The sequence below is a fragment of the Buteo buteo genome, chromosome 1 (assembly GCF_964188355.1).
Source record: "Buteo buteo chromosome 1, bButBut1.hap1.1, whole genome shotgun sequence".
In the NCBI taxonomy this organism is placed as follows: domain Eukaryota; kingdom Metazoa; phylum Chordata; class Aves; order Accipitriformes; family Accipitridae; genus Buteo; species Buteo buteo.
Window position 1 is genome coordinate 50,870,061 of NC_134171.1, and position 15,157 is coordinate 50,885,217.

General features: G+C 39.3%; 2 protein-coding genes across 3 annotated transcripts in view; one reads left to right on the forward strand and one right to left on the reverse strand.

Annotated features, from left to right (window-relative positions):
- POLR2B (RNA polymerase II subunit B) overlaps positions 1-14,074 on the forward strand; it is a 20,362-nt gene extending 6,288 nt beyond the window's left edge. For both annotated transcript variants that reach the window (XM_075030241.1, XM_075030251.1), the window contains 20 exons: positions 702-860; positions 1,903-2,067; positions 2,585-2,781; positions 3,503-3,622; positions 4,004-4,190; positions 5,314-5,457; positions 5,739-5,878; positions 5,999-6,110; positions 6,571-6,725; positions 6,983-7,181; positions 7,291-7,459; positions 7,912-8,008; positions 9,341-9,435; positions 9,715-9,965; positions 10,051-10,140; positions 10,419-10,526; positions 11,002-11,115; positions 11,208-11,368; positions 12,736-12,931; positions 13,827-14,074. In XM_075030241.1, coding sequence (XP_074886342.1) covers positions 702-860; positions 1,903-2,067; positions 2,585-2,781; positions 3,503-3,622; positions 4,004-4,190; positions 5,314-5,457; positions 5,739-5,878; positions 5,999-6,110; positions 6,571-6,725; positions 6,983-7,181; positions 7,291-7,459; positions 7,912-8,008; positions 9,341-9,435; positions 9,715-9,965; positions 10,051-10,140; positions 10,419-10,526; positions 11,002-11,115; positions 11,208-11,368; positions 12,736-12,931; positions 13,827-13,916 — 2,949 coding nt within the window. In that variant the 3' untranslated portion in view covers positions 13,917-14,074. The remainder of the gene's footprint in view (positions 1-701; positions 861-1,902; positions 2,068-2,584; positions 2,782-3,502; positions 3,623-4,003; positions 4,191-5,313; positions 5,458-5,738; positions 5,879-5,998; positions 6,111-6,570; positions 6,726-6,982; positions 7,182-7,290; positions 7,460-7,911; positions 8,009-9,340; positions 9,436-9,714; positions 9,966-10,050; positions 10,141-10,418; positions 10,527-11,001; positions 11,116-11,207; positions 11,369-12,735; positions 12,932-13,826) is intronic.
- Positions 14,020-15,157, reverse strand: part of IGFBP7 (insulin like growth factor binding protein 7) — an 18,244-nt gene continuing 17,106 nt past the window's right edge. The window contains exon 5 of the mRNA XM_075030302.1: positions 14,020-14,248. Within this exon, the coding sequence (XP_074886403.1) occupies positions 14,229-14,248 (20 nt within the window). The 3' untranslated portion in view covers positions 14,020-14,228. The remainder of the gene's footprint in view (positions 14,249-15,157) is intronic.

The window sequence follows — 15,157 nt, forward strand, 5'->3', positions numbered from 1 at the left end:
TTTCTTCAGTTTCATAAACTGTTTTGCATTGAATGCCACTAAGTACTCTAGATATTTTCCTTTCCATTTTCAACATTGCAGAGCAGCATGCACTCTAAAATGGGGTGCTTTTTCACTTGGAGTCTCCTCCAGTTTGTTCACAGCAGTATAGAGGCATTTTATTGTAAGAATAGGTTCTTCCCTCCGTTGCTGTGGATTCAGCTTTAGCAAATCATACCCTGTCCATGCTTGTGCCTTACCAATGGAACTGACACCTGGGCAAACAGAGCAAAAGAAATAGAGTTGTATTTTTCTTCTGGGGAAAAAAAAATCTGGCTTTGACTATCAGAGATGGCATTTAAATTTAAATGCCTGTGTAGTGTGTTGGCCTTGGAAACAGGTGGTGAAATGCTTTCTCTATCAGTGTTGTGCCTAAAGCTAACAGAAATGTCTTGGCACAGCTAGAAAATGTGGTAAGTACATCATAGAGAACAGTATTCTCGGAGTCTTTTGGTTATTCTATCTTAACTAGGTGTATGTTTTGCTTAATACTGTAGTTTTAAAATGTAGAATGTAATCCAGCTGAGTTTGGCAAATTGACTTAATGCTGTGCAGTGCTGTTAAAAGTTAAGGCACCTGAAGGAATAGTAGAAACACAGTGCTTGTTACTTTCAGCATGTCCTTTTGTCAGTTACTTACTAGTGTTCTTGTTTCTAACACAGGTTCTGATTGCTCAAGAGAAAATGGCTACAAACACAGTGTATGTGTTTGCAAAGAAAGATTCAAAATATGCCTACACAGGAGAGTGTAGATCTTGTCTGGAAAATTCCTCTCGACCAACAAGTACTATATGGGTTAGCATGCTGGCCAGAGGTGGGCAGGTATGCCTAAGCAGTAATAACCCCTGCCCTGGGGCTTACAATAAAGATTATTTTAGGAGTTTTCTTACTGTCCTGTCTATTCATGTCATTTACTTTTGGGATTTTGAGAAGAAATTTCTTCTGATACTAAGTTGTAAAGAAGGTAAAATTAAATGAAAATGTATTCTGTTTGTCATAGATTATGCCTGTCTCTGGGACAAATAATTTGAGGATTGAAATGAAGACTCAATTTCTGGCAGGTTTTATGGCGAAGCTAGAAAATAATTGTAGAATTACTGTAAATGAGTTTTTAGAAAATCCAAACAAGCTGTGTCCTGTTTTTTGACAAAGGACAAGAATAGGAGCAGGGACTCTGTCTTTGCTGATGGCTAAGCTAGTGTTTAGATGTGTCTGCAGACCAGATGTTAATTCATATTTAATATCTAATTGTGCCATCTATGAGGGAAAATAAGTGCTATTCATAATTTCAAAAGCAGAAGGTGTCAGTGCTCATTTACCATTGTGCTGATGTTTGGAAAAATCCCAAACATGTTCCAAGACTAACTTTAATAGAAACCTTACACCACTCTTGCTCCTGATGGCTAAGGCACTCTTCAGTGATTGTCTTTCTGCATCCCACAGTGTTTGTTTCTTTCTGGGAAGGGGGGAGCAGCTACTTGTATAATTACGAGAATGAAGTCTTATATGGTGGATTAGAAAAGCTGGGCTTAAACTGACAGAAGGAAAGCTGAAGGTGGATAGGGTTACTCTTTGCAAACACACAAAGGGAGAGAAATGATGCATACAGATGGGCAAGTAGTATTATCTAAATTCCTTTGTATCAGTTTTTACAGACTTTTGAAGTTAGAAATGTTTTTGAAATAAAAAAGTCACTGCTGGAGTAAGGTTGCAGAATAGCTGCTTAGTTGGCCTGCTAAGAAGTAATGTTTCCTGTAGTGCCTGAATAAATACACTTATGTTGTATCATCCAAATCCAGAGAGATATTTTTATCTAAAGGCAAGATCATTTAAGACTAATGTATGCTTTTCCCTATCTTTTCAGGGTGCGAAGAAGAGCGCTATTGGTCAGCGCATTGTAGCAACTTTGCCATATATCAAACAAGAAGTCCCCATCATAATTGTCTTCCGTGCACTAGGCTTTGTGTCCGACAGGGACATTTTAGAGCACATCATATATGATTTTGAAGATCCAGAAATGATGGAAATGGTAATATATGTTAAATAAGTTATTTCCTGGCTTGACATTTGGTGTTGTGTAGGTGTGGCTAATCATAATTCAAAGTATTGTTCATTTTCCAATTGTAATTTATTACTTTATTATTTTTGTGGGTTGTCTATTAGAAATGTCAAAAGTTCTCTGCCTAAAGGTATTCTAATCAGTATTTTAAGTGCACAGAGTCTAATGGAAATTTCAAAGAGTTAATATGTATTTGGAGAGGTAGGGTCTTATCCTGCTGCCATTGACTTGAGCTGTAAAATCCTGATTTATACATGCAAAAGCAACAGGCCTAGAATGTACTCGAATGAGAACTATTTTTAGTGTGCTTTCTGTGTGCTGTTACTGTTTGCTGCTGCTCTTGAAAGAGCTACTAGAGTAAAGCCAGAAAGAACTGGGTCAGTAATTAGCAGTTCCTGAAAAGAATCATCAGCAAACGACTGCATAGTTTCCTTCAACCCCAACAGGCACGGGATGCTACAGGATTTTGCTGTATTTTGTGCATTAGGTCAAACCTTCTCTGGATGAAGCGTTTGTCATTCAGGAGCAAAATGTTGCTCTAAACTTCATTGGATCAAGAGGTGCAAAGCCAGGTGTCACCAAAGAAAAGAGAATCAAGTATGCTAAAGAAGTCTTGCAGAAAGAAATGCTCCCACATGTTGGTGTCAGTGACTTCTGTGAAACCAAGAAGGCCTATTTTCTAGGGTATGTCAGTATTTTCTGTCACACATCTGCAAATGGACCCTGAATACAGATTTTATTCACTTATATGATTGGAAGAACACACTGAATGGAAGTTTGTTTTTAACCTCAGTCTTCTGGATACTTAGTGATAAACTTTAGGGCACCGGTATGTTTTCGTAGCTGAAAAAATGCAGATGTTGATAAAATAGAAGAAAAATTTGAAACAAAACAAGCCTCTAACATGTTCTGGATCTTAAGTTAGATGTGATGGTAGTGATTAATGACTTTTTGACATTGCGTTGCATGGACAACATATAGAGGTTGATAACTGATGTGTAGGTAACTACTGATAAACTGTTTATAATGTAAACTCTTTAAAACTATTAGCACATCCTCTTGATCACTGGTTATTGGTATGCAGATGAACCGTAGCATCAGGAGATTTACTGTTTTACACCTGATTCAGTGTGCTTAAACATAGCCCATATTACAGTATAGGACAGACATAGCAGAAGATGCATTGCTGTCATGATGTCTCTCTCTAGTTACCTGAACTTTCAGTGGGTCATTCACCTCTAAGGACATACGTGCTGAAGAGGTTTGTTTTAGGACAGCAGTATCCTAAAGATCCAGAATGGACAGCCTTTAGGAAACAGCTCACTGATTTGTCTGTGAAAGCATGTAATCTTTGTTGTGAATGTCTGCTGTCAGTTTAAAACATACACTATCTTATTTGCCTTAGGTATATGGTTCATAGATTGTTGCTGGCAGCACTGGGAAGAAGAGAGCTTGATGACAGAGATCATTATGGCAACAAAAGACTGGATCTTGCTGGGCCGCTGTTAGCTTTCCTATTCAGAGGGTAACTATAATATGTACATTTTCTTTGGAGATAATTAATGGTAGAGGCATTGCCAACTCTGTGCTTCTAAATCAATCAATCAGACTATTCTGTTGTGTGGTAGCTGGTCTTGGACCACACAGCCTGTATCTGATTATGACTTTTTAATGGAGTAAGTTTCCTCTAATAGTAGGTGGCTAGCATTAACTTGTTTTGAAGCATATTTTGTGCATGTTCATAAACAGGTTAATTTGGTTTGGGTTTCTTTTCGCCCCCTTCTCCTCTAGTTACAAATTACTTGCTTCTTTTCAGGAGGCCAGTGACATTTTTTCCAAAGAGGGCTAAGTAGACTGAATTGCTACAGTACTGTTTAATCATGTTTCTTGGCATCTTCTTCTACAGAATGTTTAAGAATTTGCTGAAGGAAGTGAGAATATATGCACAAAAGTTTATTGACAGAGGGAAGGATTTCAACTTGGAACTGGCAATTAAAACAAGAATTATTTCAGATGGTTTGAAGTATTCATTGGCAACTGGAAACTGGGGTGACCAGAAGAAAGCTCATCAGGCCAGAGCAGGAGTATCTCAGGTACAATAGCTGAATAAGTCATGGTAGCATTTGTCAGGTTTACATAAGAGTAAAACTGTATCATAGAAGAGTTTTAACATTGCTTGGCAGCCATGCATATTGTATGTTAAATAGAACCATTTTTAAAAGGAAACTTCCAAGGCTGAAATGGATGAAGATCCAAATGGTTGAGTCTAATGTGGGGTTTGGGGTTTTTTTTGTTGTTGTCGTCTGGGTTTGGTTTTAGCTATTGTGTTTGCTGCTAAACAGTTGGTGTAGCTCTCGTAAAAACCTTTTGTGTTAGAGCATATACTAGTGTGTCTGGTGAAGTCCTAGTCCCAGGGAATCTTTAGGGAGGATGGATTTCTTTCCTTTAACTACTTCTAGTCCTTCACAGGTGGTTAAAGAAACTTGAGTGACAACTTGTAATATAACAGTTATGTATTCCACAGCTAATGATGAGGAGCACTGACTTTATTAGCCCAGAGCAGTGTTTAGTTTAGGCCCATTTCTCACAAAGGTGGAAACAGGAAAGAGGTGACAGTTTTTAAATGCCAGCACGTTTTTTTGTCTGGAGCCCTGGTGAGATCATAATTTGGGGAAAGCAAAGTTAGGAAAGGGGCGAAGATGGTAGCTGTTCCTGGATGGTGAGTTGTTGCTGTGTGTGTATCAGGGGCTTGTTTGCTTTTTAAATGAACTCTCACGTTTCAGGCTATAAAATCAAATTTTCTTAAATTTTTGAGGAGCCTTGAGCAGACTGTGAAAAGAATGTAAATGCTGATTTGCTGCTAATAACTAAGTCGTCTTAGTTTTTCAAACTGAGTTTGAAAAGATCTCTGTGTCATTGTACTGGCAAACACTCCTGGTGAAAATGCAGCTTAAAAAGTATTTTTACGAGTATCACTCATTCTAGTTACCCGATCAGGGTAAGCTGTACTACAGAAAAAACTAGATGTTGGGGTAATCTTAGTCCAAGATTAATGGACATGAACTAAAAAGTGTAGCTAACAAATATCAGCTGTTTTTAGTTCTTCTGAAGTATATCATTTCTAGAGGGCATTGATCCTTTTCTCTGATGTATCATGATGCCTGTCAACAGCACACTTAAGAAGCTTTGACTAACTGAATTCCTTACTATGTGCAGGTGTTAAACCGCCTGACTTTTGCATCTACGCTTTCCCATCTGAGACGCCTGAATTCTCCAATTGGTAGAGATGGTAAACTAGCAAAGCCCAGACAGCTGCACAATACGCTGTGGGGAATGGTTTGCCCTGCTGAGACCCCAGAGGTAATGAGAGTAGTATTTATGTCAGTACTTATGCCTAACTGCTTTTATCTGCTAGTCGTTTTATAGCCATGGCACTTGTCATAATCACTTGCACTGTTTTTTTTAAATGCTGATGTGAATATTTAGCTTTATAGCTAACTCTGTAGTTGAATGGTAGAAATTAATAAAGTAAATAGCATGTTTTGTGTCCAGTTCCTTGAGGACTTGAAGTTTAAATTCTCAGCTTTTCCTGGAGGAATCTCTTGATTTGGAAATGCAAGTTAACTTCGTGTTTCTACTAGGGTCATGCAGTAGGACTTGTGAAGAACTTGGCCCTGATGGCTTACATTTCTGTGGGGTCTCAGCCATCCCCAATTTTGGAATTCTTGGAGGAGTGGAGTATGGAAAACCTGGAAGAAATATCTCCAGCAGCAATAGCTGAGTATGTACAAATGAAACTGTTTAAACAGGCTTAAGCTTTTTATCCTGCACAACACTTCAAAGGTTTGGGTGTTTGTTTGGTTTTTTTTTAATTATTTGTTTGTTTTTCCCCTCTTTCTAGTGCTACCAAGATCTTTGTTAATGGCTGCTGGGTAGGCATACACAAAGATCCAGAGCAGCTCATGAATACCCTAAGGAAGCTCCGTCGTCAGATGGACATCATTGTGTCAGAGGTATAAATTTTACATCTAGAGTTTGGGTGTCTTTTTAGATGAGAGAGGATAATGCCTTGATACTACTTTGCAAGCTCCAAATAGCATTATTTGCAAGTCTCTTTCTGAACATACTTCACATTGTACTTTGGGGGGGGGGGGGACTTTTTGTGGGTTTGGTGCTTTTTGGTTTTGTTTTGTTTGTTAGTGGTGTGTGGTTTGTTGTTTGGTTGTAGGTTTTTTTTGTTGGTTTGGTTTTTGGTGTTTTGTTTGTTTGTTTTAAAGAGGATCCAGTTGAAAAAACAGTTGAAAATAGTCTCTTGAAATGCTTCTGTTTGTAGGAATGTTAATGTTTGTTCTGTGCTGCTGATAGCACCTGTAAGGTCTTTGCTTTAGGGAACTTTGTTATGCTATTTTGTGTTCCATAGTTCTGATTCTGGGCTGAGACTTTGTACTCACGGAGTGCTGCTTTCTTGTACAGGTCTCAATGATTAGAGATATTCGTGAGCGAGAAATCCGCATCTATACTGATGCAGGCAGAATTTGTCGACCCCTTTTAATTGTGGAAAAACAGAAGTTGCTGTTGAAGAAAAGGCATATTGACCAATTGAAGGAACGAGAGTATAACAATTACAGGTGAGAGATGTTCCCGAAATTCAACTGAATGACTAATTTTCCATCCTGGAAGCTGGAAGTTCCCTCAGATTGGAGAGAGAAATGTTTCAAGCTTTGTGCAGTACAAAGATGCTTTCTCTGCCTGGTAGCTTAATTCATTTGTTTTATCACACTGAGGCAGTGGTAGTAATAATAAGCCAGGAAAGTCCTTTTTCTTGTTACTGCTGAAGAGACACATTTTGTGTGTTAATTGAGTATTTCAGACACTGGTTATTCAGTTGGCAGGATCTCGTGGCCAGTGGTGTAGTAGAATACATTGATACACTGGAAGAAGAGACTGTGATGCTGGCAATGACTCCAGATGACTTGCAAGAGAAAGGTGTGGCATATTGTTCAACATACACGCACTGTGAAATTCACCCATCTATGATCCTGGGAGTATGTGCATCTATTATCCCTTTCCCTGATCACAACCAGGTCAGTGCATCACTTCTGACATCCTGCTTTTAAAGTTGATAAAAACCCCACATGTGTATGTGTAAAGAGCTTTATGTACATACATACTGGTCTTCCCTTGTCTGTCCAGTCTCCCAGGAACACATACCAGTCTGCTATGGGTAAACAGGCTATGGGAGTTTACATTACAAACTTCCATGTTCGTATGGATACGCTGGCACATGTGTTGTATTATCCTCAGAAGCCCCTTGTAACAACACGCTCCATGGAGTACTTGCGATTTAGAGAGTTACCAGCAGGTATGTTGTCAGTTAATGTTTATTAAACAAAAATGCTGCTGTTTTATTTAAACTATGTCACATATGTTGTGTCTAATACTTTAATATTTAGCAAATATATGTAATTTATAAAATAATTATAGGTTAAATGTTAACTTGTAGTTTGACACCTAGACTGCAAAAAGTACATTGCTAGTGTTGCAACTGAAATTACCTTATCCATATAGCTAAAATCTAACGGGACAAATGCATTTTCTGTATTGGTATTTGCTAGGTTCTTCACAAGGGGTCACTCTTGACTCCTAAAATTGCATTTGCTGATACCACATGGTTTTTTTGTGTGGGACATGGAGATTTTATCTCCGAAAGGGTAGAACAGCTTCATTGTAGAGAATACAGCTTATTTTGAGTTATAAGTAATGCCTGTCTGGTATGTGTGCATCCTTTCAAAGTATTTGCTCTACATATTACAGGTATCAACTCGATTGTAGCCATTGCATCATACACAGGCTATAACCAGGAAGACTCTGTCATCATGAACCGTTCTGCTGTTGACAGAGGCTTTTTCAGGTGAGATTTTGTAAATTTTTTAACTGTTTGGAAAAAAAAAAGTATACTGAGTTGTCCAGAGGCTCAAGAAAAGGTCATCTTATGCTGGAAGACACCATTCTCCAAATCTTTTCAACCTGAGAAGCTTTTTAATTTTTTATTTTTTTTTTTTAAACGAGAATGGAGGGAGCAGCACAATAAAAATGGTGAACGTGTATCTTAGGAAAACACAGCAGTAATGGTTCATCCTTTGTGTAACCTGACTTGCCACTCTGTCTTCCCAACTCTTCCATTTTGTTCTAATTTACTATGTTTACTGTTCTTTGTACGGTGGTTAAGTGAAAAAATACTTGACTCTTTGCTCTTATATTTTCATATAACTTGTCAGTTATGTGAACACCTTAATGCCAATATTGCAGCTTTGTAATATAGTCTTGTCTTTAGTAGCATGACAGTTGCTACCAGTGAGGATTGACATTTTTGTCTCCTTAGTAGCAACTGCTGTTTGGACAACTGGCAAGTGAAGTGACTTTGTGCATTATAGTTTTTAGATGGGTGTGTTTAGCTGTATAGCTGGTTAATGGGTTTCTAGTTTTGTTTATTTTCTTTTGCCCAAGTTGAGCCCAAGAATTGTGTGCTTGGTATGTTGGATCTACTGCCTGCCAATGTAGAATAAGTATGAGACTATTAAGACTTTAATGGCTCACGTGAAGCTTTTATAGAGTCTCCTGTGTGCATGGGACTAATTAAATGTCGATAATATTTATCTGAAAGGCTGTGGCGTGGCTTTGGTGTGCTGGCAAATGAGGCAGCAAACAAAAACCCCTAAAGCCCCAGAAAGAAACCTATATAAATTGAAAGTTTTCCACTGCAGCTCAGTTGTACTGAGTGTGGCACTGCAAGGTAGCAGTAGAAGCCTAAAAATGCTTGCAAAATGGCAAGTGTAAGGAGAAAAGTAATATGAGAATGATATGATGTGAATATCTTTAGGAATAATAACTACTTTTGAGATGTCAAGCAGATCTGAAGGTCTCTGCAGTTCGTCAAAAATTAGCATGTTATCTGTAGGTACTTTAGCAATATCTGAAAAGTGACCATCAAAATGCCACCTGAAACTGTTTTTTGTTTGTTTGGTGGGATGGTTTTTGTTTTTGTTTTCCCCTCCTCAGTGATGGACAGATTAACAAGACTAGAGGAAAGGTTGTGTGGCATGTGAACATTATTTGTTTTGGTTGTCATCAGTAACAGTAGCCATAATATGTGATAAAAGGGTGATTATAGTAAAAATGAGATGCACAGATGAGGAAAAATGATGCTGGTTTCACTGGAGAAGGCTTTATAACTTTGTTTCAGATCTGTGTTCTATCGCTCATACAAAGAGCAAGAGTCTAAAAAAGGGTATGACCAGGAAGAAGTTTTTGAAAAGCCTACGCGTGAAACTTGCCAAGGTAAGATACAGGAGTGCGTGAAGACTGAGTTTTTAAATTAATTTTGTGGGCAAGGTTGTTAATGTTGTTGAACTGATTCAGTCTTTATTTTAGGATATATAAAATAGCAGAAATGTCTGTAAAATACATCAGTTGAGATATTTGCATAGAATTATCTTTAGACAATTCAGCAGTAGTCTGAAGTTGCAAGCAGACTTGTTGAATTTCTACAGAACATCAAAGTAAACATGTTGAAAAATTTGGGAGTCTACCTTTTTTTTTTTCTTTTTTTCCCCAAAGGTATGAGACATGCAATCTATGACAAACTTGATGATGATGGTTTGATAGCACCTGGGGTGCGTGTGTCTGGGGATGATGTCATCATTGGCAAAACAGTAACGCTGCCAGAAAATGAAGACGAACTGGAAAGCACTAACAGACGTTTCACAAAGAGAGACTGTAGTACTTTTCTGCGAACTAGTGAGACTGGTATTGTAGATCAGGTCATGGTAACCCTTAACCAGGAAGGATACAAGTTCTGCAAGATTAGGGTGAGCAGTGACATGTGCTTTCTACTTCTAATCATTTTTGTTCTGTATTTAAGTTACCAATTGAATGTTTTCCTATGGCTTACAGGTACGCTCTGTAAGAATCCCACAAATTGGAGATAAGTTTGCCAGCAGGCACGGGCAGAAAGGAACTTGTGGTATCCAGTACAGGCAAGAGGTAGTGATTTTTTTTTTTTCTTTTTCTCCTTCTTAACATTTTATCTCTGATCTTCTTAGCATTGGAGCTGCCTTAAGTGAGTTGTCTGTGGAATATCTACTAGAGTGCAATATATTGACTTAAATTTAGCTAAAATATGTTTAGAAAGGGACACAGCTCCTTCTTACATGGTACTTCAGTGCCTTTGAAATGCTTTAAGAGATTTAATTTGAATCCACAGAACTGCTTTTCTTAAAGTTGATATTCTGGCCAGTAGTGATTCTGTTTCCCTGCTCTAGGATATGCCCTTCACCTGTGAAGGCATCACACCTGATATAATTATCAACCCTCATGCCATCCCTTCCCGCATGACCATTGGTCACTTGATCGAGTGTCTTCAGGGGAAGGTAAGAAGAATCTTTTATGCTGTATGCCTGAGCATATGAATTAAAATGTTCTCTTCCCCCGCCCCCTCCTTTTTTTTTTTTTGTAAAGATACTACTCCATGGTAGGTGTTAATCCACTGAAAAATAACAATTGTTCTCCAGTTACTTGATAGCAGAAGCAGGTTTCTTGGAGAAGACCTACAGTCCTGTAAATTTTGTCCAGCAAGTCAGACTACAGTGTACTCTCTCATCTGTTGCTTTTATTCCAAACATTTCCTGTGACCTAGAGAAAGGAGCAGCAAAATTGTTGATATGGTGTATTTTTTTAAATCTCACTGTAAATTGTGAAGCTGATAAACAAAGCAAGATAGGCTACTATTATGGGCATGGAATCTCACATTCTGGCATGAAGAGTTAAAACTGTTTGAAATAGCTTAATGTTGTCTGACCAGTCCTTCAGAAGTCTGACAAGCTTTTGCAAATCTCTTCTCTGTAGGTGTCTGCAAACAAGGGAGAAATTGGTGATGCTACACCTTTTAATGATGCTGTCAATGTGCAGAAGATTTCCAATCTTTTATCAGATTATGGCTATCATCTAAGAGGAAATGAGGTATAATCGAAGTATCAATTCACTGTATTTTTTTAATATACATTTGATGGATGGTAAGGCTTATGATTCAGTGATTGCATTGACTACTTCAGGTCCTCTACAATGGCTTCACTGGTCGAAAAATCACATCACAGATCTTCATTGGTCCTACATATTATCAGCGATTGAAGCACATGGTAGATGACAAAATCCATTCTCGTGCAAGAGGGCCAATCCAGATACTTAACAGACAGCCCATGGAGGGTAGATCTCGGTAAGGATGTTTAAAGTTTCTATACAGTGTTTTCTTTTTCTTTGAAGTTTTTAGCCCTAAAAATTAGCTGCCTCAACTTTGCAGCTAGAATTTAATTAGCTCACCCTGATTAGCCACACATTTTAATGTGTTTGGCTTAAGATGATGTACTGCGTGCAGGTGTCAGGGTTTTGGTAGCAGGAGGTGCTTCTGGGATGGCCTCTCTGAGAAAGGAGCAGGGGTTGCCCTGTGCTGGACAACAGCCACTTACAGCTGGCTCCAACAGACCCACTGCTGGCCAAAGCTGAGCACGTCAGTGATGCTGGTGGCACATATGTGGTAATGTACTTAAGAAATGGTAAAAAACACTGTGCAGCAGCTGTGAGAAGAGTGAGAAAATGTGAAAGGAAGGTCAGTGAAAAAGGAGGGGGAGGAGGTGCTCCAGGCACCGGAGCAGAGATCCCCCTGCAGCTCGTGGAGACACCATGGTGGCATAGGTTGTCTGCCTGCAGCCCATGGAGGACCACAGGTGGAGCAGATACCTGCACTACAGCCTGTGGAAAGCTGGAGCAGGTTCCTGGCAGGAGCTGTGATCTGTGGGGGACCCATGCTGCAGCTATCTGTTCCTGAAGGATTGTACCCTGTGGGAAGGGCCCATGCTGGAGCAGTTTGTGAAGGACTACCCCATGAGAGGGACCCCACACTCAAGCAGGAAAAAGTGTGAGGTGGAAGGAGTGGCAGAAAGGAACTGTTATGCACTGACTGAATCCCCATACCCTAACCCCTCTGTGACCATTGGGAGGGGAGCAAGGAGTTGGGAATGAAGAAGTGAAGTTGAGCCTGGGAAGAAGGTAGGGGAGAAGATATTTTTAGTTTTGTCTTTGTTTCTCACCATCCTAGTCCATTTTTAATAGGCAATAAATTAAATTCCTTTTCCCCATGCTGAGTCTGTTTTGCCTATGATGGTAATTGGTAAGTGATCTCCCTGTTTTTATCTCAACCCACGAGCTTTTCCATCTTATTTTCTCCCCCTGTCCTGTCGACATGGGGGAGTGAGAGAGCAGCTTGGTGGGTATCTGGCAGCCAGCCAAGGTTAAACCTACCACAGATAAGTAGAGTATGATTTAATTGTTTTACCTCATTTTGCTGTACAGTTGTGCTGTGGCTGTTAGCTGTCTGACACCTTTAGAAATGCTTAGCAGTGGTTACAAATTGTGTTTGCATTCTCCCTAATAGTTTTATTCTGAGGTGTTAGAGGAAAATTAATCCACAGCTTTACACCTGCCTTGTAATACTGCTGTTGTGTTTCTGATAACTTACTTGTTCCACCAACAGGAACTGATGTATTTTACCAAAGAACTCGAGTTTTTTTCTTTTCCTCTTTTCAGTGATGGTGGCCTTCGTTTTGGAGAAATGGAACGCGATTGCCAGATTGCTCATGGAGCAGCCCAGTTCTTGAGAGAAAGATTGTTTGAAGCTTCAGACCCATACCAAGTCCATGTCTGTAACCTCTGTGGAATCATGGCAATTGCAAACACAAGGACTCACACCTATGAATGCCGGGGATGCCGTAATAAAACTCAGGTACGTGTGGTTTTCATCAGCCAGTGTTTCTCTTTGTGGGCAAGAGGAAATGCTACTTCGGTGAACAGGAGGATAGGGAAGTAAATATTTAAAGAAGCACCATAACAATTGCTATTTTAGTTTCATAACTGTTTTCAGTGTTTATAGTGTCCTAGTTAATTTGGATGTTTCCTTATGAATTTTACAGTGTTGGCTTGCCACTTGGCAGGAAATGCTGTTCAAGTATTTTGCAGTGCAGAGTTTGCAGAGACTTTAAAAGTAAACACTTGAGAGCTTATTTTTAGAAATAAAACTCAGAATCACAGGAATTTAGAGCCATCACCCTTTTGACTGTCCCCGTGAAGATATTTATGCTTGCAGAGCTGGGTCCCCATGGGAGGTCTTTTGTGTTGCACTTTTTTTTTTTTTTTTTTTAATTAAAAAAAAAGCTCTGTAGTGTGTGCTTGGTTACAGAACTATGTCAAGAGAGAGTGGCAGCAGAGATAAAAATAGTTGCCTTAAACAGGCTTGTTTTTGTGCTAGGGACTGACTCCTGCATCTCTCACAATGGCATTGGGGTTACTGAAGAGATGTGTGCTGGAAATCTTAACTGCATTTACTGCACATCAGGCACACTTTGCTATGCACATGTTCCCTTGTTAAATGGCTCAGATCCCTTGGCTGCAGGTTTTATTATTAAAAATGCATTCTGGATAGCTGCTGTGTAGCCGCTACAGACCACCTCAGCTTCCCTCTTACTTTGTTACTGTCTGTGAGCAATTGTTGTTAAATGCTTTCATGCATAACTTCAGATTCAGTTTTGAGCCATAAAACTTAACAAGTTATTTGTGTAGAGGGTGGTGGAAGTTGATGCTTTAGGAGTGCTTATCACAAGCCTTTTGAAATCTCTTTCCAGATATCTTTGGTTCGAATGCCCTATGCCTGCAAACTCCTCTTCCAAGAACTGATGTCTATGAGTATTGCACCTCGTATGATGAGTGTTTAGCCTTTAAAAGAGCTTTTTTTAAAAATGATGAGACTGAAGTGCTCAAGTTTTGTTACGTTTTGTGTAGGTTGCATTTAAAATACAGTTTTACTCATCTGCTACGTGCTGTTCAAAAGTATGTTTATTTCCTGTAAATAGAATTAAAATTTGTAATCAAACTTGTGAATCTCTTTGTGTATCTGTGAAAGAAGTGCGCAAGCAAATTGGTGATCAAAGAATAAGGGAGTAAGAGGGAATGATTAGTGAGCCAGAGGTTGCAGCTTTCCAAAATACTAATTTAAAACTGTGCGAAGTGAAAGTCCTCACATCACATCACAGCTCTGCACCATCATCTGTGGAAAAACAAAACCACGTTACGCTCTGTACTGTTCTAAGGGGTAATATCACAACTTGGGCAGTAGCACAGTGAGTGAGTTTTCTGATGTCTTAGCTGAGGGTGAGACCTGACAGCTCAGTCCTTCCCTCCCTTCCCTTCTGCAGGACTACAGCAGCAGGGAGATGGTAATAGATGTCATTTTTCTGTGCTGAGATCACTTGGACGCAGACTGACTAACCACGGTAGTGTGTAGCTATGGAGAAGCCTGTTTCATATGACAGTTTGTTCCATTTAACATTATCGATTTCCTTTAAGTAATTGTGGACTGCCAGCTTGTTGCTGAGCTACAGCATGCTTACTTGAGAGCTTTCCTACAGCTGAAAAAGAACAGCTGTGATATGTGGTGTGCATATAAGAAATAAACCATGAGGCAGTACGCACGGTACTACAACCTTGCAGTAGTTACTGTGAGAGGGGGAGCGAACAACTTACACTCCAGAATAGAAGTGTGCTGCTCATGGCACAACTCAGTAAAACTCAATTTCATTCATGTCTGTAAATAAGATTTTGAAAAGGGATTAGAGACTAGCTAAAAACCTTTAGCAAGGCTTCTATGCGTAATTGACACTGGGATTCATTTTATGCTCTTATTTTGATGGCAGGTGCTGTTAATATTCTGCTAAAGGAAGTCTTTCAGCTATTCAGGGATATAAGGATAGAGAAAGTCAAGACTATATCTAGCTAAAGCTACTGGATACTAGGATAAAGCTACTGGGATTAAAACTAAGGTTTATGTCCAAAAGTGTATTTGGGCAGCACAGTATTCTCTAGCTGGCTGCTTTGTTCCCACTGCCTCTCCCTCTAGCATGGTTCCAGTTACTGTTCCAGCTCTCCAGATTTATTCCAAAGCACACACAGCCGTGGT